Source organism: Vespula vulgaris, chromosome 2 (genome assembly GCF_905475345.1).
Source record: "Vespula vulgaris chromosome 2, iyVesVulg1.1, whole genome shotgun sequence".
Taxonomy (NCBI): domain Eukaryota; kingdom Metazoa; phylum Arthropoda; class Insecta; order Hymenoptera; family Vespidae; genus Vespula; species Vespula vulgaris.
This window is the reverse complement of record NC_066587.1, coordinates 1,709,570-1,733,111: the sequence shown is the minus strand read 5'-3', so window position 1 is coordinate 1,733,111 and position 23,542 is coordinate 1,709,570. Positions and strand designations below refer to the sequence as shown.

General features: G+C 28.5%; 6 protein-coding genes, 1 long non-coding RNA gene and 1 other non-coding gene across 14 annotated transcripts; 4 read left to right on the top strand and 4 right to left on the bottom strand.

The window, feature by feature from the left end:
* Positions 1-542: 542 nt before the first annotated feature.
* On the bottom strand, positions 543-4,490 carry LOC127073107 (RUN domain-containing protein 1). 3 transcript variants are annotated; one of them, XM_051014193.1, is made up of 10 exons: positions 4,344-4,490; positions 4,054-4,238; positions 3,879-3,972; positions 3,638-3,805; positions 3,028-3,211; positions 2,830-2,924; positions 1,969-2,721; positions 1,764-1,861; positions 1,552-1,646; positions 543-1,485 (listed from the first exon to the last, which is right to left on the bottom strand). In XM_051014193.1, the coding sequence occupies exons 1-10, from the start codon at positions 4,344-4,346 to the stop codon at positions 1,379-1,381; spliced, it is 1,782 nt and encodes a 593-aa protein (XP_050870150.1). In that variant the 5' UTR covers positions 4,347-4,490; the 3' UTR covers positions 543-1,378. The 3 variants fall into 3 exon arrangements, with proteins under 3 accessions (XP_050870150.1, XP_050870151.1, XP_050870152.1); XM_051014194.1 differs by having other exon boundaries at positions 3,028-3,208; XM_051014195.1 differs by lacking the exon at positions 4,344-4,490 and having other exon boundaries at positions 3,879-3,992; positions 4,054-4,190.
* Positions 4,343-12,851, bottom strand: LOC127073104 (dynamin-1-like protein). 5 transcript variants are annotated; one of them, XR_007785668.1, is made up of 10 exons: positions 12,472-12,850; positions 11,547-12,111; positions 11,226-11,473; positions 10,611-11,141; positions 10,350-10,532; positions 9,833-10,136; positions 9,553-9,764; positions 9,343-9,447; positions 7,839-7,952; positions 4,343-7,112 (listed from the first exon to the last, which is right to left on the bottom strand). XR_007785668.1 is itself a non-coding variant. In XM_051014188.1 (9 exons), the coding sequence occupies exons 1-8, from the start codon at positions 12,571-12,573 to the stop codon at positions 9,391-9,393; spliced, it is 2,202 nt and encodes a 733-aa protein (XP_050870145.1). In that variant the 5' UTR covers positions 12,574-12,850; the 3' UTR covers positions 4,343-7,112; positions 9,343-9,390. The 5 variants fall into 5 exon arrangements, 4 of the variants coding, with proteins under 4 accessions (XP_050870145.1, XP_050870144.1, XP_050870146.1 ...); XM_051014188.1 differs by lacking the exon at positions 7,839-7,952; XM_051014187.1 differs by lacking the exon at positions 4,343-7,112 and having other exon boundaries at positions 7,386-7,952.
* On the top strand, positions 5,557-8,613 carry LOC127073105 (SET and MYND domain-containing protein 4-like). The gene is made up of 4 exons (XM_051014190.1): positions 5,557-5,701; positions 6,308-7,160; positions 7,310-7,955; positions 8,105-8,613. Exons 1-4 carry the CDS (start codon positions 5,685-5,687, stop codon positions 8,611-8,613), a joined length of 2,025 nt encoding a protein of 674 aa, XP_050870147.1. The 5' UTR covers positions 5,557-5,684.
* An 18-nt stretch (positions 12,852-12,869) lies between the features above and the next one.
* LOC127073112 (ribose-5-phosphate isomerase) lies at positions 12,870-15,352 on the top strand. The gene is made up of 7 exons (XM_051014209.1): positions 12,870-13,018; positions 13,480-13,727; positions 13,843-13,903; positions 14,297-14,412; positions 14,484-14,617; positions 14,723-14,864; positions 14,981-15,352. The coding sequence occupies exons 2-7, from the start codon at positions 13,572-13,574 to the stop codon at positions 15,167-15,169; spliced, it is 798 nt and encodes a 265-aa protein (XP_050870166.1). The 5' UTR covers positions 12,870-13,018; positions 13,480-13,571; the 3' UTR covers positions 15,170-15,352.
* Positions 14,951-16,335, bottom strand: LOC127073115 (uncharacterized). The gene is made up of 3 exons (XR_007785669.1): positions 16,175-16,335; positions 15,981-16,080; positions 14,951-15,833 (listed from the first exon to the last, which is right to left on the bottom strand). It is a non-coding gene; the product is annotated as an uncharacterized LOC127073115 (long non-coding RNA).
* Positions 15,715-15,787, bottom strand: Trnak-uuu (transfer RNA lysine (anticodon UUU)). The gene has a single exon. It is a non-coding gene; the product is annotated as a tRNA-Lys (tRNA).
* A 1,048-nt stretch (positions 16,336-17,383) lies between the features above and the next one.
* On the top strand, positions 17,384-20,854 carry LOC127061956 (modular serine protease-like). Its single transcript, XM_050989484.1, has 8 exons — positions 17,384-17,393; positions 17,639-17,720; positions 17,827-18,219; positions 18,310-19,070; positions 19,571-19,869; positions 19,967-20,279; positions 20,362-20,698; positions 20,811-20,854. Exons 1-7 carry the CDS (start codon positions 17,384-17,386, stop codon positions 20,610-20,612), a joined length of 2,109 nt encoding a protein of 702 aa, XP_050845441.1. The 3' UTR covers positions 20,613-20,698; positions 20,811-20,854.
* A 75-nt stretch (positions 20,855-20,929) lies between these two features.
* On the top strand, positions 20,930-22,625 carry LOC127073110 (probable 39S ribosomal protein L45, mitochondrial). Its single transcript, XM_051014207.1, has 6 exons — positions 20,930-21,126; positions 21,237-21,554; positions 21,660-21,811; positions 21,879-21,927; positions 21,995-22,144; positions 22,226-22,625. Exons 1-6 carry the CDS (start codon positions 21,073-21,075, stop codon positions 22,496-22,498), a joined length of 996 nt encoding a protein of 331 aa, XP_050870164.1. The 5' UTR covers positions 20,930-21,072; the 3' UTR covers positions 22,499-22,625.
* The last annotated feature ends 917 nt before the right edge of the window (positions 22,626-23,542 follow it).

The following is a 23,542-nucleotide window of genomic DNA, read 5'->3' as shown; positions in this document are numbered from 1 at the left end:
CAAAATTATATAAGATTCATACATTTGTATACATTTTTTTAAAAAATTGGTATGACAGACTTCATCTTTGATTAATGATAATTTATTGGATGTAATATAAACTCGTGAAGAAGATATGCAATTAAAAAACATTATGTACATATGTGAGCATTATGCAGATTTAATTGATAATTGTATATAAAAGAAATTTCGTTGAGAATACGATACGATATAAGTTTCATGCAAATAAAATTACTTGACAAAAATATATATAATAAATTATATAAAGTAAATTATTTTTCAAATAAATCGAAAAACTTGTTATACGTAGATCGCATAACATTACAAAAATTGATAAAATATTGGCTACATATGTACATAATCTAGTTGAACAATCTATTTAATATACAAATAATATCTCATAAAATAATATCTCACGAAGTTTTGAAAATTTAATGATTATAATTACTTAAGGACTAAGTGTGGACAATTTTTTGTTCATATATGTGTTACTTATAAGAAATAAATATAATTCTTTGGTTATTAATTTGGTTTAAAATTCATTATTAGATATAAGTGACTATTTATTATTACAAATGAAATACATAATTAAAATTGTTTTTCTCGTTTTCTACGAATATATAACTGATCATTTACTTATGTTTTTTATTAGATTTAATTCTTGTTCTCTTATTTGTTGTGTTTGTCTTTACTTCGTGCAAATAATATTTGCAATATTCTAAATGCATTGTGAATGTATTAAATTATCGACTGCATATATATAAGTATTTGGAAAGATAATTGTATTTTTCAGTCCATATTATGGTTGACTCTACTGCGTGCAAATATGTATTATAATAAGCCACTGTATATAATGGTTGCTCTGTATATATACAGGCACTTGTATACATTCATTTCCTGATTAATTATATATTTGTGACAACATATATTTTGATAATGATAAAATGAAATTTTCTTTTCAAAAGATTATTAATTAATTAATTTGAATATATGTATATATATATAAAAAAAAAGAAAAAGTATTAGATAATATTTGATAAATATTGATAATATATATCTCTTATAATGATATCTTAAGATAGAAATTACTTAATATTTATTGCAGACTTCATAAATGATGATCTTTTCCGAGCATGTAGGAACTAACAAAAAAATACTGGTTAAAAATTAATGCTCGATAATACTAATGATTGTAATAACTCTTATAGATTTAAAAACTTAGTAACTTATTTGAGTTATACATTCTGATATTATCTTCCACCCATAATTGTACTTATCGTATGAGGAATGTCACATGACATTTTTTTTTTTGTTCTTATTAATAATTATAATATTTTTATACAAGGATCATAATCGATGTAACTTTATTTTCCATCAATCAAAATGCATCCTTTATATTTTGAAATTGACGTACGGCTAAGTCAACTGGCAGATCGAACTTATATCTCGTAAGTTTGTCGAGAGTGTGAAACGCGTCTTGAAATCCTAATAAAAAAAAAAAAAAGGAAAATTATCAAGACGTATGAAGTAGATATACGGAATTAGATATACCTGTTTTCACCACATAACTCCATGATGTGTAATGGCATTCTAGAAGATATTGGCATTGTAAAATGAGCTTTAGCCAAACCACCAACTTATTTGCACTACAATTAAAAATTAATGTACAATCAATTTAATATCCAATTACATACAATACATATGTACGATTAAGTCAATTTTCTATTTGTTTATAACACTGAGATACAACAAATTTTACTTACTTCAAAGCTGCACATATAAATGCTTTAAAATGTGAATCACGACTTCGTTTATAAGGACTATGTGAAGCAATAATGTTTCCTATAGTAGTTAATAGACTCTGAAAGTAATAAATGAATGATATTGAAACCACTATTATGATCAAATGAATTCTTTTGTATTCGTTAATTTAATTATTAATTGATTAAACCAAGCAAAAAAATGTACCTGTTTGGCAGACGTAGCTTTACCAACAAGATCTAAATTAAAGCTTTGCGATAATTTTTGTGCCGGACTGGAGTTATAATAATGGCCATTTTTTATTTCGTAATATTTTAAAATAAGTTCCCAAGCATGCATAAAATTAGCAGAGGAAGGACTTCTTTGATGGAAACATCCCATAAATGGCACTACACTGTTAGAACGTACATCAGACATTAAACCATGTTGTAACAAATCTCTAATGGAAGCTGCTAGATGCTTCCTTATCGCAGATGTTAGTTTTGCATTACAGTGAGTTGATGCAGAATCCGAATCAGATGTATATTCGTCAGCACCTACGTCTTCATCTTCGAGCTGATGTTCGTTTTCTATGATAGTACTTAAAACATGCTCAACTGCAATATCTAATCTAGTTCTTAAATCACGCCAATTATATATTGAATTTTTATTCAAATTTCTTCGAACCCGTTCGCTACCACATCCCAATTGTGATATTATAAACATATGTAAGAGTGCTACGACCTTTTTAACGGTATTCAAAGTTTTAGTTTTACTTTCGTTATCTATTGTTTTTTTCCCAAATTTTTTAGTATGATTAAATGCGGCAGAACCATTTGTATGTACCGGACAAGCACAAGTGCATGCCAACGTTTCCGTACTCACTTCTCCTTGAAGATAATTTATAAAACGTTCTAAATCAGCAATTTGTGTTTTCAATTGGGACACCAATTGTTCTTTCATCTTTAAAGGACTAACTATCTGTAATACAATGTACATTACATTATAATTTAAATGTAAATTACAATTTTTGTAAATACGTAGTGAAAAAAACAGATCATGGTAAAAAAAAAAGAAAAATAAACTCACTTGACTTATTGCGTAATCAACTTGCCACCTTAAATCATCTACTGGTAACTTACATAAATCGTCTACATTGAAATTTAACTTTTCCTTTAAGTGATCTAGAAAAAAAAGAGATATTAAGGTTACGTATTAAAAGTAATAATTCGAAGCATCGTATGAAATTGTAAAATAATTGAAGTCGTTGTACAAATTATAACTTACTGATTATTATACTTTGACGTTCTAGCACAACGCTTTGCGGTAAATCTGCATCACCCATTTCGTACGCATACTTTTCTAAATCTTCCAATTGTGACTTTAGCTGACTAATTAACTCCCTTTGTTTAGTTCTCTGTAATGCCATTTTAGATTCCACATCTATGTCACTAACCATGCTTCCAATCTGCTGAATTAGATACGTTTATAAATTTATTAAATTATATCTATATGTATTAATATAAAAAATAAAAGAATAATCATAATTACCTTAAAAAGAATTAAGTAAATGCTAACAGTATTTCAGTATTTACATAATATAAATGTGCATTTTCTGTACAAATTTTCATGTGCATTTAAAAATACGATTAACGCATTAGAATATAGGAAAAAAATAGAAGGATAAAAAATAATAAAAGCAGTTTGTAGTAGATGTATAAAAAAGATTTATTATACGTCTTATAGTGTAACATAAAAAAGAGCAAATAAATAAAAATAATAAAAATAAATAAATAATTAAAAAAACATTCACACAATAGAAATAAATAAATAAGAAAGCAGTATGTAATAGAAACCATTATTAAAATGAAGAAAAATAATTTGACGTGTCACTTACATTTTCTTTACAAGATGTCGGAGAAATAGGTGTAATAGACCTGCTTTCAAATAATAAATTATTTGGTACATCAGGAATCCCTCTAAAAGCAAATTCTTCCAATTCCTTGAGCAATGACTCTTTTTCGTTAGTCGGCGCATCGACAATTTGTCGTAGACGAAATTGTACCTAAAAGAACGTTATACCCTAGAGAATATAATCGCAAACCTAAATAATAATAATAATAAACGATTGTACCTACTTGAGCGAAATGTGTAGTTAATGCTATAAGAGACGAATTAAGCATCTCTTGCTCCTCTTCTAAAATCTTTAATCTTTCCATATCGTTTGAAAGGCTACAAATATTAAATAAAAACTGCATCGTAACATACAAAAGGACATTATCAAATAAAAAATGTTTCGTTCGAAGAACTTACTTTCCTATACTATCAACGTATTTATATTCATCACCAAAGTCATTATCCCCATCATTTGCCCCAACTGGAGCCCATCTCTCACCCGATGGTCTATCACTTTCGTCAGAATTTTCAATATCATCATTTTCACAAGTTTTACGTTCAATAGTATTCATTACTTGATACGTTAACATTTCTTCTTGTTCCTGAAAAATCATATGGTTCGTTATATCAGGGCATACGTTACGTGTGATCTGTGAATATCAGCTTATAAATAGGTTCTTTTACATATTTATCATTTTGTTACTTACCATAATGCTTTCTTAATATGCTCCACATAACACACTCGATACCAATGATGAACAATAATCTACTTATGACTTTTGTACGCTATTGTATTTAATCCATGAATTAACTTCTGCGCACGTGTATAACCACACACGTCATTTGTATTGTACGATATCAAAAAGATAATTTTTAAGCGCGTAGGCGGGCGGGAAAATAATATCTTTTCATTTTTTAATAAATTCCAAACTTTATATACAAATCTACGATGCTAAATTTAGATCGTTACGAAACGTTTTGATATTAAGTAATATCGTTATAATCGACTACTTCATGGATTTGTTATACTTTCAGGAAATAGGCTAAATAAATCGATTTTATGTATCGTATATTTAGAACGCAGACAGAATACATACTGTAGATTTTACGAATGTAACCTAAATTCATACTTAAATCTTCTTTACCATCTTTTCGTGATCTTCTTTACCATCACTTCGTAATCTTCTTTATCATACTTGTTTGGCGAACCGTCGGTAATACTTCGAAAATAGTCTGTAGCGTCGACATTGAATAGAAACTGATATTAAAATTTCTTTTTAAAATTTTTTGTGTAATATCTATAGCATTTTCCCGCGCTGATACTTTTAAATTATCGAACGCGGGAAATAGACATCGACGAGAATTCTTTCCATTTGAAAGGTCATAATTATATCAAAAAGCTATATTATCGAAAATAATTGTCTCCAGTAGTAAGATGATTTAAAAACAGTTAACAAATTTTCTGATTTATTCATATATTTCTGTTTTGTTGTAAAGAAAAAAAAAAAAAAATAGAAGAAAAAAAATATCATGATCGATCAATATCACTTATCAATACTTATCTTCTAAAATCTTTCACTTATGTTCATACTTGTGTGCATTCACGAAATGTAGATAGTGAAACGCTGTATATAATGCCTCTTTTGTTCCATGTACATTTATAGAACTTGTAAGTAATTGATTATTCTCCGATATACGCGATTAGAATCGCGTACGTAACAGAGGATCTAAATATTTTCTTTTTTATAACGAATTTTCAAGTATTTCTTATTTCATTATTTTAGCCCTTATTATCTCGTTTCAATAATGATTTTTAATGTATATACATTAAGAGAAAAAAATAGAAGGAAATACAATTATAAAAAGTTCTTTGATGTACGTTATGTTTGGCATTCGCTAGACGCTTTATACGAAGCAGATATTTCAACAGCAACTTCGGTACCTAATTTTAGAAATCGTCACATTAGTAAACCGCGTTCGAGAGAATATACAAGTACGACAATCGTCGTGATACAAATCGAGAGATCATTAACAAACAATATCTAAAAATGACTACGACGAAACAGTAAGTGAAAAATAATTTTCTTTTTTTTTTCAAAAGCGCGATCTCTATCTTTACGATCAATCATATCGATTATATTCCAAGTAGATATAAATTATATCAATTAATAATGTGTAAAGCTTAATGTTATTTTATCATGGATCATGTATTTACATTTTCATACAAATTATATATATTTTATATATATATATACATATATATATATATATGTATATGTATATATGATTATTAATCTTGATAAAAAAGAAAAACGATCATATTACATTAAATCGATAGTTTATCTATTTTTTTTAAGTTCGACAAGAAAGAAAAAATTTATAAACAAGATTAAAGTTAAGCATATAAATTAAGTAATCTCGCTATAAATTAACACTTTATATAATTATATCTATACCACACACACACGCGCGCGCGCGCACACACACATATATATATATATATATACTATTTGATAACATTTTATATTAAATACCATACAACATGGATATATATATAACATATTAAATATACAAAACAAAGATAAATTTCACATACAATCGAATCTATTTTTTGATTACGTAATATAATACACACATTGTATTTATTAAGTATTCAATAAATTTATTATAGTGGCAGTATATTTATCGATTTTTGTCGGCAAGCATACGATACTGTAATAATGGAGCCATTTATAAGCACTTTTAAAGAATTGTCACAAAAGGGAGATAGACAAGGAATGATTCGAGTTATAATCGAATTACCATGTGTATTAAATACAAAGATAACTAAGTCATATAAGGGTAAGAATGATCAGCAAGCGGCATTGCTTTATCAGAAATCACTTGATATAATGAAAGAAGGGAACAATAAAATGGATGAGGAAAGTAAAGCATGTAATATTCTTACCGAAGCACTGTTTGCGGCCAGTGCATGTAGTTTAATATTTATGAATGCTCTTTTAGAGCGTGCAAAGCATTGGTATAAATTGGGAGCTTGGGTAAGATGTCTTAAAGATTGCGAATGCATGTTAGCGCTTCCTTTGAGCTTTTATGATAAGGATGCAGAAAGTAAAAATATTTACTTTGAACATAAAAAGGAATGTTTTCATCTTAAACACGAGTGCTCTAGAAAGCTGGAAATAACTATTCGACGAAAAAAGAAAACACGTGGAAAGGGCAGTGCTATGCATTGTTCTTCTGCCGAAATAACAATAGTAAAAAACGTCGTATCAACACCTACTGTGCATGGAAAGTTAAACAACGGTCTAAAAAGTTGTTCCGATGCAGTAGCATTTCGATTTGACAATAACAGAGGCAGGCATCTTGTAGCAACCAGAGATATTTGCGCAGGAAGTGTTCTAATCGTCGATCAGCCCTTCTCCTCCAGCATGGTTAAAGAGGCACTTGATAGGAATTGCTTGCATTGTTACAGTTCCCTTAAATTGGAAAACAATGTTAGAATTCCTTGCCGTATGTGTCAAACAGTTAGTATTATGCATGATTTTATGTGTGCACAAGAGTGATATATATAGTTTAATAATTAACTTTTTTTACCCCTCTTTACATCATTATGAAGTTCGATGCAACCATGCTGCATATGGATGTCGATTCCAGAAATATATTTCCTTTTTAGGTTTCATATTGCACAGAAACTTGTCGCAAAGAGTCATGGGAGATGTATCATAAATATGAATGCATGATATTAAATCTTTTCTTTGAAGAAGGATTTAATCAAGGAAAAAATAAATTATCCCATCTTTTGTTGGCTTATAGAACTACCTTGACTGCAGTTTTATATCCAAATGACAAGAAACAGAATGACATGGAAACGAAACACAAATCACCCAGCCTTAATACAGAGTTTTTTAAGCACCATCAGTCAAGAGAAAAAAACTCTGTTGTATCAGATACAAATAAAATATATGATCCATTAGATTACACAACTGTTTTACAATTAGAAACACATTGTACGAATGTAGATCCTAACGTAAATGCTATTCGTAGTATAGAAGCAGTGTTTGTAGCCAAGTGTTTAGTTCTTTCCTTGGATGAAATTGGAATTGATTCGCTGGATAATGAAAAATTCATTGCTTTAGCGACGGCTACGTTGCAACATTTGCAGGCTATTAATTATAATGCTTACGAAATCGTTGAAAACGTACACAATGGAATAACGCACGTTTGGGAACCAAGAAACGTAGGTTGTGCCATTTATACCACTGTCAGTCTTACAAATCATAGCTGTTATCCTAATGTAGTTCGACATTCTTATCCATCTGGTAAGTGATATATATTATATTATATTATATAATGACATAAAATTGTTCTTTATAATCATCGATTTTTTTCCTTTAATATTATATATTTTATGAAAATTAAATATATGCACTGTACTGACAAACAATTAAGAAATATATCCTTTTTATAGGGAAAGTTGTTGTAAGAGCATTACGTTGCATTGACAAAGGTAATGAGATACTTGATTGTTACGGCCCACAATTTCTTAGCGAAGGAAAATTGCCAAGGCGCGAGTATTTGTGGAAAAAATATCATTTTATGTGCGAATGCGATGCTTGCAAATATAATTGGCAATTCCCATTGCCAGATACGCTTAATTATAAATGCAAAACATGTTCTCAAGCTGGTTATTCGTTTACCGAGATAAAAAACGGCATGCATATAATTAAACATTGTTCGCAATGTAATGAAAAATTAGACTATGGAAAATTAAATAAGCAACTTTGCAGATCAATTGAAAAGAGAGTAAATGCAATCTCTAAAATGTATCAAGGTTGCTATGAAGAAGCGTTAAATCAATTATTAAATCATATAGATCTTGTTGAAAGATTCTTGAAAACACCTAACATAGAGTCTATCAAAACACAGCAATGCCTCATTCAATGTTATAATTCCTTTGGTTGCATTTCTATAAATTAATATAGAATTAATTCTTGTATTATTTTTTTATGTATTATATTCAATCTTAAAACCTAGAATTATCTACAAAACAATCGTTGACTTTGTGAAATAAGTTCCTTGATATTTTCTCTATTTTATCTTTGTCCAAATGTTTGTATCATATATCTCATAAATAATGATAAAATATGTAAAGAAATAAAAAGGTGTAATTCGAAGAAAAAAAAAATATATATATATATATATATATATAAAGTTAAAGATAAATAAATAAATTGAGAAATTATCATTCATCTACAATGATCTTAAAAAGAAAAACTGTTGTAAAAGAAAAATTTCTAATTTTATACCGTGTAGGCTCATGTATTTAGTACCGCCGATTTAGTATTCAATTATGTTGTGCAATCATAGTATAGTAATACTGTACTAAATTACTAGAAAATGGAAAACGCATAATTGTTGTTTGTTAGTACATGCTTGACATCTCATAACATTGATAATATTAAATGCAATATTTCCATTTTATGGTATTTAAACAATCCCAGATATATATATACAGCAAAGTATATAGTAAGTGCATGATTTATGCCTATCATACATTAAAACTTAGTGCAATGCCTGGGATGACAAAGATTATTACTTCATTGTTCTAAAAACTTCGTTTGCATGAAGAATAAAAATTTTGTACAGTGTTTCAGCATATACATAATTGCATTCATTGACTTATCTATCCAAACACAATAATAATACCTATTTTAATCTATAATCTGATGCTATCGTGGTTTATTGATTGAATTATTACCACATGTGCGTTTCACGAATTTCACTGATAATATGACCTGCTTGAGTCAATGCCTATAACGAAAATAGAGAAGTTTTATATAATTGATTAAAATAAGTTGTCAAATCGGGATCATTATAAATACATAATAATATCAGACATATAATTAATAAATATACCTTCAGCATGTCACTTGCTTCTTTTCGTCTAATAGCAATATGTTCACTTTCATTCAACAAGGCTTCAGCCTGATCCGATTTATACAAATGAGTTACAAGTTCACTTTGTAAATTATCTTTTACATAGTTGACTAGGAAATGCATTACTGCTTTGGGTACACTGTCTTGTATAGACTTACGTACGATATAAAAGTATGATTTGATAAGTCGCTCTAAAGAATATAATAATATATCTTAAAACATCGAATAAAATAAATATCAAAATATTTTTTATAATTACCGATAACATCACAGTCTCGTTGCTCCCGTTCACTTAATTTACGTGGTATTTGCATTGGCACTTCAGGAAGTAAATTAACTGGCTTTTGTTGTGGCGATGATTTCTGTACTTCGAGCATTAGATTTGGCTGAGGGGAAATATTTCCTGAAGTTCTACTCGGAGAACCTTCAGCAGAAGTAACAGATTCTGTTCTTTCTTGTGGTAATATATTACTCAGTAACCAATGATTTTGTTGCGCATGCATCTTTTTATTCTGCTCAGAAAAAGATGTCAACTCATCTTGACTGTTGGTCAATTTTACATTCTGTTATAGACATGGTGGATGATTAGTAAGAGGCGGATTAAAAAAAAAAATTGGAATGACAAAGAAACAAATGCATAATTAAGTATATGTCTTGTTATTAAAATTTCATATCTAAAATTAATTGATTAATCAAACGTATGATTAGACGTATTATTAGAACGATATAAAACTAATTACATGAAATGTATCAAGTTTTCTTTAAATTTTACTTACAGTCTCGGTAGGTATTGCAACACCAGATGTAGAGTTGTTGCTAGTAGAAGGTAATTTTCTATTATGTTTAATATTATCTATATCTGTATTTTTCAATAACGAAGACACAAAGGCTGCATCTTTATGAAAATCCGGGTGTTTAGTATTGATATATGCTAATTCTATAGCAACCAAATTTTCTACCTTTATAAAAATAAATTCAAAAAGAAATATACACAAATAATATTCTGGATAAGTAAAGTTAAAAAATGAGAATTATACCATCTGATTGGTAGTAGGGAGACGTCTTCGTAATAAATGCGTAACAACGTCGACGATTCTTTCATGTAATTTAGGGAATCGTAACATTTCTTGTTGTACTTCGGTACCACAATGCTGTACAATGCTTTGCATTTCTTCGTGTACAAGTTCTACACATCGTAAAGAGGGTTCTTCCAGCCTCCTTATTTGTCTTTTAACTAATAATTCAAATGACACCTCGGGTACAAAAAGTGCTGGTCTCGGACCAGTCGCATTTCGTATGGCAGTTAAAATATCGAACTTAGTAAGACCAGCGAGTGGATGGATGGAGTCAAGAGTTCTTCCGAATGTTTCATGAAATATATAACATATCCGTGCACCGCCACACAACTCGGTAGTTTCAATATTTCTAGCAGTTCCCTCGATAGTAGAGCAATAACTGCTTGCAAATTTCGTGATAATTTGCAATAAAGTTTGACTTTTATCCCCAACATCTTCTCCATAAGAAGAGAGTAATGTTTGAAATTGTGATACCATCACATTAACTCTTGTCTGATTTAAAAACACCAAATTAAATTAACGATTAACAGTTATACGATCAATTTTAATATATGTAGACTTTAAATGACATTATACCTTTAATTCTGGCAAACAATCACGTATATGATGCATTAGTAATCGATTCAGCGTTTTAGCTAAATAAGGTGTTCCATTTCTATTTGCTAATGTTGGATATTTGCGTTGTAAAAATACAGCTTCGTCCTTCAATGCGTCTCGAATACTTTTATTACTATTTATGTCCTGTTGCGAACGGTTAACTACTCCAATAATTCCTAGCTTAACAGGAATTACTCTACCGCACAATATATCTATCGCATCTGTTCCTATTATCAAAAGAAAAAGAATGAAAGTTTTCATAATCCTTTAATATAGAATTCTATTCTAAAATAAGTATACCTGCATCCATTAGATCTAATTTTGTAACAACAGCGAGAGTACGTCTACCATCCGGATCTACGTCTTTACTAAGTTTCAAACTTTCGCTTGTCGCCATATCCGTATTAGCAGTAACAACTGCTAAAATGATGGAATTAGGATTACATATGTATTTTAGTACAAGTTGACGAATTTGATTTTCAATGTCTTCAGGTTGATCTCCTACTGGTACTTTTGTAATACCAGGCAAGTCTATAAGCGTCAAATTAACAACGGAAGTTGAAAAGATTTTAAGATTGATAGGTTCCGGACAAATGCCTTTATTTCCTCCTGCCATACGATCCGTCTCTGCTTCAATTTCACTACGTATATCATCAAAATCTCTAAAGATTTTATTTTTTGTATGTAGGAATGTACCCCACTCTTCCAATTCCATTGTTCCATTTTCTGCATTACGATGTTCTCTATCTTCCTTCGGTGTATATACGAGTTGAAGTATTAATGGTCGACGCGTTACTATACCTATTCCCCTAGGAAGGAATGAACGGCCTACTAAATTTTCTATTACAGATGACTTTCCAGAACTCTAAAAAGAAATTGGAAATAATGTATTTGTATAAATCGATTCTACATAACCAACAAACAAAAATTATGTTACAATTATTCTGATTAAGAAAAAAAAAAAAGAAAGAAAGAAAAGAAATGAAAAATTTGGGAAATTCGTTAACATCGATATCGAAATTTTCATAATTCTTTCCTTATTATTTAACTATTGTAAATAATAATTTTACATTAGATTAATATAGTCGAATCATCATACGTATAAATATTCAAATTTTTTTTCATGACAATGAGAACAAAGGAAGAAAGAATCAAAAGCAAATAAATGTTACAATTCTGAGTATTATAACATGTTACATGCTTAAATTTAAACTTATTAACTAACCTGAGTTCCCAAGACAACTATTTGTGGAAGCTGAATAGCATCTGCTCCAACAGTGTTAAATACATCTTGTAATTTGTTTATTACTGGTATTAAAGCTTCCATTGTGTTGAGCTATATAAACGTATATATCAAATCGATCGAACCAAACAAATATTCTCACTCAACCGGTTAGAGGATTAGCAAGCAGACTTTAACCACTAGTGTGTTTACCATTCGTTTGATAATTCCAATACTTTTAGATTTTTTACCGAGATGTCAATTTTACGAGTAACGAATATTAAATATTTCTTACCAAATTAATTCATATATAATTGAAATGGTATCACATTCCTTAATAAATCTCGTTAGAAACGAATTCAACATTATACCCCTTTTCTTTGGACCACTCAGGGGGGCCACCCGTTTCAAGTTCCCATTATTCGTAACGCGTGCGCATTTTCTACTTGACCGTCTCTATGTGATTATATACGATATGTGACATATATACATACGTATGTACTTAATTATTTTATAAGCAAAATTAAGTATACTTGTGATATATATATATGTACGTATATATGTGATATCCTAGTGTTAAAATATTGTTTAATATATTTTTATCAGAAATACATTATATGAAAATGATCATTATCGATCAAAGTGATACGTGTCAATTTCAGAAATTATCAAATTCTTTGCATCCATGTTTATTTCTTACTTTCAATCGATAAAATAAAATATATAAGTTAGAATATTTTGGAAATAAATATCATATTAATTTCTATCGAATATCTTTATAAGTTTTTTCATACTTCAACTTATTCAATTAAATATTTTATGTGTCGAGTTTAATGTCAAGAAGAAATATAAAAGTGATATGTAGGAATCGAAGATTCTGTGATATCGAATGAATTAATCGATATATTAAATATTTGCAACTTCACTCGTGAATTGTTAAACATTTATTTTCTATATACACATAGAAAGAGAAATTTAAATTTTGTGTAATAAAATTTGTTTCTTTTGTAGAAAACTTCATAGTCAAGTTGTAAAACATTTGTTACGTTGGTAAAACATAACAATGACATTGGCAATATTGAAACATATATCGATAGTGCAGAATGATTTTAAAAACATTAGTACGCGCGAAAGGTGTATCGAGTGCCTTTACCGGCGTGGAATTTTTATTTAATTGTATGAACGTATCAGATAAAATGGGACCTCTTGAAACTGCAAAAAAAATTGCTGCTTATAAAGCTATCGATGAATACGTCAAGGTAATTTATATATTATTTTATTTGATCGTAAAATAACGTATCAAAGATATTTTGGAGGTTAATAAAACAATGTTGATTATCTATGTTGATTATAATTATCGAATTTAATTTTCAGGACAATAGTGTAATCGGAATTGGTAGTGGGTCCACAATTATTCATGCTATACACAGACTTGGTAAGAATTATTAATAATATTTTTTCAGGTATTGTACTCCATATAAATTTTTTTTCCGTATATTTATATATATATTTGTTCTTTCAGTTTCACGAAATGTTTTTTTTTTTTAGATTATTGTTACGTACTTAAAATACTAATTATTTTGTAAAACGTTCTCCTTGGTACAATTATATTTAAATCATAATAAAATAATTATTATAACTTATGTGCGTATTATACAAAACTTTCATCTTACCCAAATCTTAACCTTTAATCTTTTAACATACAATAAAGATCTTTCCTTATATATTTTGTACATAGTATAATCATATCTATATTATATATCTTTGACCACGATAGCGTTTGATATTTAGAGCTTATATTTTTATCAGAAGTATATTTTTTTTATAGCCGAACGTGTAAAGGAAGAAAAACTTCAAGTAGTTTGTATACCTACTTCGTATCAAGCTCGACAACTGATATTGAATAATCATTTAACATTAGGCGATTTGGAATCTTTTCCAAAGGTAAACATATTTTTATATCATTCGATATCTTGTTCGTTTGACAATATAATTTATTATATAATACTTCGTAGTTAGATTGTGCCATTGATGGAGCAGATGAAGTTGATGCTGAAATGAATATCATTAAAGGTGGTGGGGGATGTTTGCTTCAAGAAAAAATTGTTGCTTCATGTGCCAAAGAATTTATTATTATAGCTGATTATACGTAAGTTGTAATATAATTACTAATTATAATTCAATAAGATGTCCTTATATATTTTATTTATACTATTTCTCAACTAGTTATGTTCTGTGATATAATAAATTTTAGAAAACATTCGGAAAAACTTGGACAACAATATAAGCAAGGTATACCTATCGAAGTAGTTCCTATGGCATATGTTCCTATTCAACATAGAATTGAAGATAATTATGGCGGCGATGTAAAGATAAGAATGGCTGTTGCTAAAGCTGTAAATATTAGTTATATCATATATTTGTTTATTGATAATATAAAAAATAGTTTTTCCATATGTATTACTCCTATCTCTTTCTCTCTTTTTCCTTTTTTTTTTTTTTTGAATTGCAGGGACCTGTTATAACCGACAATGGTAATTTTATTTTGGATTGGCATTTTCCACAAGATTTGAGTGATTGGAATAAAATTAATGAAGAAATTTTATTGATGCCTGGAGTAGTGGAGACAGGTCTTTTTATTAAAATGGCAAATAAAGCATATTTTGGTATGACAGATGGGAGTATCAAGGAACAACCATAAAAAAATTATTGTGCATCTAGACAAATGTTATTCTCCATATTACATAATATGGTTTTATCAGAATTTATCGAAATTCAGATCTTGCCTTTAAATATATAATTTTTTCTCATATTATGTAGTCATTGTAAAATATTGTTAGGCATTTTATATCGACTGATTTATATTACAATTGTTTTTATCGAATTTATGATGTTTTTTTTTTTTATATATATATATATATATATTATGGATATTTTAATGAAAATTTATTTTCTACATTGTACTTAAAAACGTACTTTCAATATATTTGTTAATAGAGCCATGGGAAATATTTGTGTATGTAATTTTGTATTAAAACATTAATAATGAGCCATCGTGACATGTAAATGAATAAAAGATAAATATAACGTGATACTTCATATTTTGGTTAGAATTTTTTTCTATTATTTTTAATATTTTTTTTTTTTTTTACTTGACATATATATATATACTTTTACTGATTATATTGAAAATTGCTAGTATTCTATAAATCTATGATTCTATCATTCTAAAGAAAAAAAAAAATTCGCCCGAACAGGGACTCGAACCCTGGACCCTCAGATTAAAAGTCTGATGCTCTACCGACTGAGCTATTCAGGCACTTGCGATTCGAAGTGTTTTTACGAATGTTCATCAGTTACTCGATCTAAAAATATATTTTTATTAAGATTGTTTATCATCTTTCATTCACAGAGTATGTAACTTCAGCGACAAATATGAATAAAATATGAACTACAAGAGAACGATGGAACATCTCGAAATATATCTGAGTAAAATCAAAGTAAACACTTACCTAAAAACCAGTACGATGTTTTCTTATTGAAAGATCCATTCTAAAGCCCTTCTTAAGAACCTTTTTTCAAGGGCCTATATCTATAAGCCCTATCTAAGATCTATAAATAATAATTAATAAAAGTAAATAAGAATAAATTAAATTATATTGAAATATTAAATTTAATTATTTTATGTTTAACGCGTGTTACGAACCGTGTAATATTTAATTGTTTAAATATTATTTAGTTTAATGCACTCCGTGTATATTATATATTGCTTAAATAATTATAAAACTATCGAAAATATTAATTGATAAAGTTTCACTTTTAGAAAGAGAGAGCTTCGATGTTCACACGTCGGAGTGCAAAAGAAAACTAATTCGATAACATTCAAAGTCAATAAGAAGTTTGTTTATTATTGATATTAGATGAAATTGCCGCGGAAAGTGAGCGTGGATTCAAGATTTAAATCTGAAAGAAAATAAATTTTAATTATTTGATCCTTAACACGTGTTCCGAGTCGTATAATGTTTAAACAAATCTATTATTATTTAAATATTGTTTTGACCCACTCCGTATATATTATACATCGTTTAAATAATTATAAATCTACTGAAAATATTAATTTTTTATTTTTTATGTTTGAAAAGATAGATAGTAGATTTTTAGATAATTCTTTGAGAAACACTCGTGACGTAATAATGATCTTTAGAAGATAATAAAAATATCTGTAGGAAAAGAACGAATCTCTTTGAAAATATTTTAAAACAAATTTTCTTTTATTTCTCAAATCGATGAAGATGATACAATGTGTGTTTTAAAAGAAACTTCACATAATTTACTATATGAAAATTGAAATCACGAGTTAAGTAAAGTACACTTAATCGATCTCGTCAAATCAATTTAAAATGCATTTCTTAGAATTTCTACTATAGTATAGAATATTATTAATATCACGTTTTTTCCCTTCTTTTTACGTAATAATAAATACATAATTATAATCCATAATTATAGAAGATTTTTGTCGATATACGTGTATCAAATAAAACAGGAAATATATATATATATATATTTATGCAATTGGGTAGTTTTTGATCGATAGACGATCAGTGATGGATTTCAATGGATTATAAATACGGCAGAATAAGAAACTGTCCACAAATATTATACTAATTTTAAAAAATTATAATCTTGAATTTATTTATTTTTTTTTATTTTTTTTTTTTTTTTGTTATTATGAAAATCTATAGAAGGTATTTCTTTTTAATTAAATTTTGCAGTGAGTAATACAAATATTTTATATTGTTTTATATTTCGTAAAAAAAAAATATATATATATATATATATATATATGTTTTGTATAATTGATTTATTTTAATGATAATTAAAAAAATTTTTAAGGCTTTGATCATAGAATCCGCTAATGATTATAAGTAAAAATTTATCATTATAATATAATAAATATTATATAAATATATATAAATTAAAATTCATAATAAAAATTTATATATCGATAAAAAGTATTCTATTTATTATTATTCGAATTAAAAATTTTATTATATACCACTAATATAAAATGCTTATAATAATTTAATATACTTTTATATAGGATTATAAGACATCTTTGAATTTTAGATTAATATTATATATGTAATTTTTTTATCAAACTTATCTAAAAAAATAATTATACTTGTACAATTGCTTTATTTTTTTACAGCTTTTTTAAATATTGTATCCACGCAAGAAAGAAGAAAGTGTGGGTGAGTTAGAAAATTTTTTTATATACATACATATATATATATATATATATATATATATATATATATATATAAAATATTACATTATATTTTTTAATGTGTTTCACAGCATTGAAAAGTTTCAATGTGATAATGGAAATTGTATAGCAAACGAGTTTCTATGCGATGGACAAGCAAATTGTAAAGATCAATCCGATGAAACGCAGTCTGAATGTTCTAAACCACAATTAATGTGCTCACCATACGCATTTAGATGTAATTATGGTGCTTGTATTGATGGTGATCTAATATGTAATGGAAAACAAGATTGCATTGATAATAGTGATGAAACATTAGCTAGATGTTTGTATAGTATGCAAAATATTACCACCTCTATAAAATGTTCCATAAATCAATTCAAATGTGATAATGGTCAATGCATCGATTTTGAAAGGCTGTGTAATGGTGATGTAGATTGCAGAGATCATTCTGATGAAACATTTTCTAAATGTGGATCATTATAGTAAGAGAACACAATTTAATTAATTATATTATTTGAATATTTAATTATAAATAAAATATTTATCTAATGATATTATGTAATTTTTTATAGCTGCAATGAATTGTTATTTCGTTGCAATTATGGAGCTTGTATAGACGGTAATTTACAATGCAACGGTATAATAAATTGTGCGGATGGGTCAGACGAAGATCCAAAATTCTGCACAAAAACTGTAACAAGTCCAATTTCTATTATATCTATATCTCCTTCAAGAAGTATCACATCGACACTATCTCCATGGATCCCAAAACAACCAATTTATTGCTTGGTACCTCCCCAGCCAGCAAATGGTAAATGGCAATTATATAAGTTGCAATGCCAAACACAAGAAAACTGTGATGTGCAACAAGGTGTACAATTATACATTGGAGCTTATTTAGTTTACACTTGTAATCCTGGTTATAAAATAAATGGTTCTCCTTATGTATTATGTGATCTAGAGGGAAAATGGTTAAATATTCCAGTTTGTACAGGTAAGATTTATATCCTAAATGTCATTATAACAAAAAATTTATTAATACTGCTATACTTATATCATACTTTCACTAATACTTTTGATTATATTCTAAATGGATATACCATCATTTTAGAAATACGTTGTAAATCATTGACTTCAGCATCAACAAATGCTGTATGTACATATAATGGTAAATGGACAGCTTGCGAATCTCCTGTTTTACCTGAAACAATTGCAATTTTGAATTGTCGTAACGGCTATCATGAAGATACATTATTCCTATCAAAACCAAAAGCTCAAGTTAGATGTAACAAAAATGGTCAATGGGAACCAGAACCAATAAAATGTATCCCAGGTATGATAGTTATTAATTTTGATATTGGGCTTGGCAGCGTAACAGTAAAAAGTAGTAATGAAAAATGTTATTCTCTTTTTTTTTAATTAAAGTTTTGTTGTAAAAAATTCTAACACACACAAATACACAATCTCGCAATTAGAATTCTTAACTCACATTGGGTATCCTAAAAAACAGATGTAAACTTAAATACTCAATTATATGAAAACAAAATTTTATAATACATACATCCTTGAAAGTCAGCACATTATATATTATATTATAATATAAAAATTATTGATTTATGCTAAAAGATTTAATCAAATGACATTAGACTTTTTTTATTTATTTAATATAATGCATTGAGATATATATAATATTTTTATTTTATTTATTTCATGAGGTCTGTTTTTAAATTTTTTTATTTTAAACATTGTTAAAAAGTTGTAGTATGTAACTATAAATTTTGTATACCTATTCCGATTATATGTAATATTTTTAACTTTAATATATTTTTTTAGTATGTGGAGTTTTTACTCCAAGCACAAAGCCTCTCATAATATATGAAAATGCTATTGACATTTCTCTATTTCCATGGCATGCTACTCTCTATGAAACGAAAAGTCCAGATGGACCAAAGGAATTTACTTGTGGTGCAACAATTATAAAAGATAATCTCCTTGTCACCGCAGCCCATTGTGTTTTTGATGAAAGAAGTAAAAAAATAAATGACCCAAAAAGATATTATATAGCAACTGGAAATATTTTTCGTGATTATGAATCTCCGCTGCATGATCCACATTTTGTTAAAAAAGCTCAAGTATGGAACGTTAAAAAATTAATCTAATATTAAATAAACTATGAAATATGTGTAAGTAATATTTTAATTAGAAAATTTATTGTGTATCATTATTCAGGTTGAGAATATTTATATTCCTTGTAATTATTTGGGCTTAGAAGGAAATTATGCTTGGGACATAGCTCTTTTGAAAATTGATGTGCCATTTGTATTCTCAGCTTTTTTATTACCAGCATGTTTGGATCAAACTTTTATCGAGTTTGGATATGGGATAGTTGCAGGATTCAGTAGAACCACTTTAGGAGCATCAAGTTTTATTCTACAATCTGCAATACTACCCTATGTTCCTCTTAATCAATGCAAATCTGTAAGCAGTGCTCAATCTGAGAAGTTCATAATGCCTGACAAATTTTGTGCTGGCTATACAAATGGTTAGTAATGAATCAAAATAAAAAAGTAAAATCAAATATTTATAAATAATATTAAATATCAATATATATACATATATTTTAGGAACATCCATTTGTGATGGTTATAGTGGTGGAGGATTGGTATTTCAAACTGGAAATTTGTGGTTTTTAAGAGGTATTGTTAGTATTGGTGTAACGCTATCAGCTGGAAGTGAATATTGTTATAGTTATTCATATACTCTTAATACACGTATTTCCAGTCATATAGACTGGATTCAAGATATTATTCTCAGATTAGAATCATCTAATCCACTTCCCTTGTGTCATAATTTATATCATAACATATTTCTTTGATAATAAATCAAAGTACTGATTATATATAATTCATTAGTTGTTAATTTCTATAATAAAGCAATAAATTGAATACTTTAAAAACACAAGTAATTATCAATACTTTCTTTTGCTTATATATATATAAGAATATTAGTTATTATTTTATGAACGAATATCATATATTTTTTATTACAAACACATCATAATTTTTTTTCATAGAAAAATTTGGAATTCGGTTATTTGAATCAATTTGATCCAGTTTGATACTTTAGCGCCAACCAATCGTTAGCAACCCACGTGCCTGTTACGTGAGAAGTATACGATTTCTTTCGAACTAACCTATAATGTTTGCAATCAAATAATGGGAATGCAGTAAACACATTATATACGAACGAACAATTTCCACTTATTTTAGTTAATTTTATGTAAATTAGTATAATATTTATATTTTATAGAAAGGGAATTTCGTATTATTAACAAAATGATGTCAAAATATATATTACGTGCAACTTGTATCTTTGGAAAATATATGCAGGTATTTATTGTTATTATACAAGTAAATCTTTTTTACAAGATTTATGAAAATAATAATAATAATAATAATAATAATAATAATAATAATAATAATAATAATATATTTTTTAGAATAATTCGCCTGTAATGCTAAGTGCTATTTCGTACCCGAATAATTCTTCAGAACAGATCAGGCATATGAGTAAACATTGGAATCCTAAGTTTAAGAAAGAGAGAAAAGAAAAATTTATTAAAGTAGACCTACCAAATTTTCATGAGACTGATAAAAAACGAATTGAGGAAAGAAGGCGCTCGATATTAAAACAACACGGAGTATATCCGCAAAAGCAATGGATGGAAAGACCAATTTTTATTAGTTGTACTCCTAATGCTTTCGACTCTTACGTACCACCAGAAGGCGATGGAAGGTTCTCTACAATCTCTAAAGCGGTATAATGAGAAACATTAATAAATAAAGACTTTAGGGTGATAACAAGTACGAATAATGATAAGATTAAATTAATACCATATAATAAATATATTAATGAAATATAGGGAGCAATGCAAAAAATGACAGATGTAACAATGAAAGGAAAATCAATGATGGCCATTAGAAAAATCAAATCATTTGAAGACACATTTGTATTAAAGAATTTCCCTCAAGAAGCTTTAGATATTTACATTAAAGCGCACGAAGCCTTAGCTGCGTGAGTTATTATTGAAAATATCAATGACGTGTTTTTTAAATTGTATAGATATTTATTATAATTGCAGAAAAAATACGGACGCTTTGATAGAATATGTTACGGAGAGTGCATATTCCGTAAGTTTTATACATTCGTAATTTATTGCAAATGTTATTTACATTTAATATAATGTATAACTTATAGAAAATGTTACATAATATCATGGATAAAAATATTCGTTGGAAGTACGTGGAATCACTAGAACCACCTCGTGTTGTACATGCAAGATGTCATGATCTAATTTCAAAGGATAACGTGTTTGGACAGTTAACAGTCCGCATTCATAGCCAGCAGGTTCTACTAGTTATATGAGACGTTAGAAAAGTATATTTAGTGAAGATAATCAAATCTTAATGTTACTATATTATTTTATAGATTTTAACCATTTATGATAGATTTGGTCGTTTACTAAAAGGAAGTGAAATCTTAAAGAAAGATGTTCTCGAATATATCGTATACGAAAATCATTTGGCAAACCAATACGGAAAGTGGCGTCTTCACGCAAAAATTATACCATCTTGGATGCCTCCAAGAGAGGTAGGAGAAAAAACATACATATTATCGCCAGAAACCAATGAAGTTGTACCTCCTGATCCACCAACAACATCTACCGATACTACGAATGTTGCAAAAACGACTGCAAATTAATATTTATCGAATGCTTATTATTTCATAAGATATAATAGTAATTCGAATTCTTTCTCTATTAACGGTATCATCAATTAAATATATCGTTTGTACATACATTAAATATATCCGTTAAAATGATACAAAATGAATCATTTCTTTACGTTTTTGCAAAATAATTGTAATCTTTGATCGATATTAAAATATTTCATCGACGAGATCAACAAAATTCTCGCGTTTGATTTGCTCTCGTAACGAAGGAACGCAATTGGGCGAGAAACAAATTCGTATTAACAACGTTAATGGTCACGTGAAAATGGTGCGGTAAGGTATGAGAGAGAGAGATAGACTTAGCGACTAGTGGCGACGCCTGACGTAGAAAAATGTAACTCAGAAATATCGTGGAAGTTAAAATTGATACATAGTTCAACCAATAGGGGGCGAAAGAAGTGACGTGAATGAGAGAACTAGACGAGACGAGACAGAAGACGAGTACGATACGATACGATACGATAGAAGATAGAAACGGTGATATAAAATACGCGAGGAAAGGAAAAATTTTGATCGCGCCTAAAGGAAGAAAATTTTTTTATAATGAGCACGCGTTCATATCGGTGAAAGACGACGCGACGTACATACATAAAGAAGAATCGTATATATTCGTTAGAGTAGATGCGAGAGAGAGAGAGAGCGTTACACTCTCTTCCTCTCACTCTCTTCTCTCCCTCCCTACTTCTTCTCTTTGTCTCGCTCATACGTACACATACGCGCGTACACACACACACACACACGCTCTGGCTCACTCACTCTCTCTCTCTCTTTCTCTCTCTCTCTCTCTTTCTCTTTCTCGTTCGCGCAGAGTATATAGTAAAGAAGAGAAGGGATTGGTGGTCTCGCGGGCGAGAGCGAGAGGCGAGCGAAGGAGCGAGCGAGCGTGGAACGAACGGCTAGAGAGCGCGAGCGAAGGAGCGAGCGAGCGAACGGCGAGTAAGCGAGCGAGTGGGTAGGCAGGCAGGCAGGCAGGCTGGCAAGCAGACAGACAGACAGACAGACAGACAGGTAGGC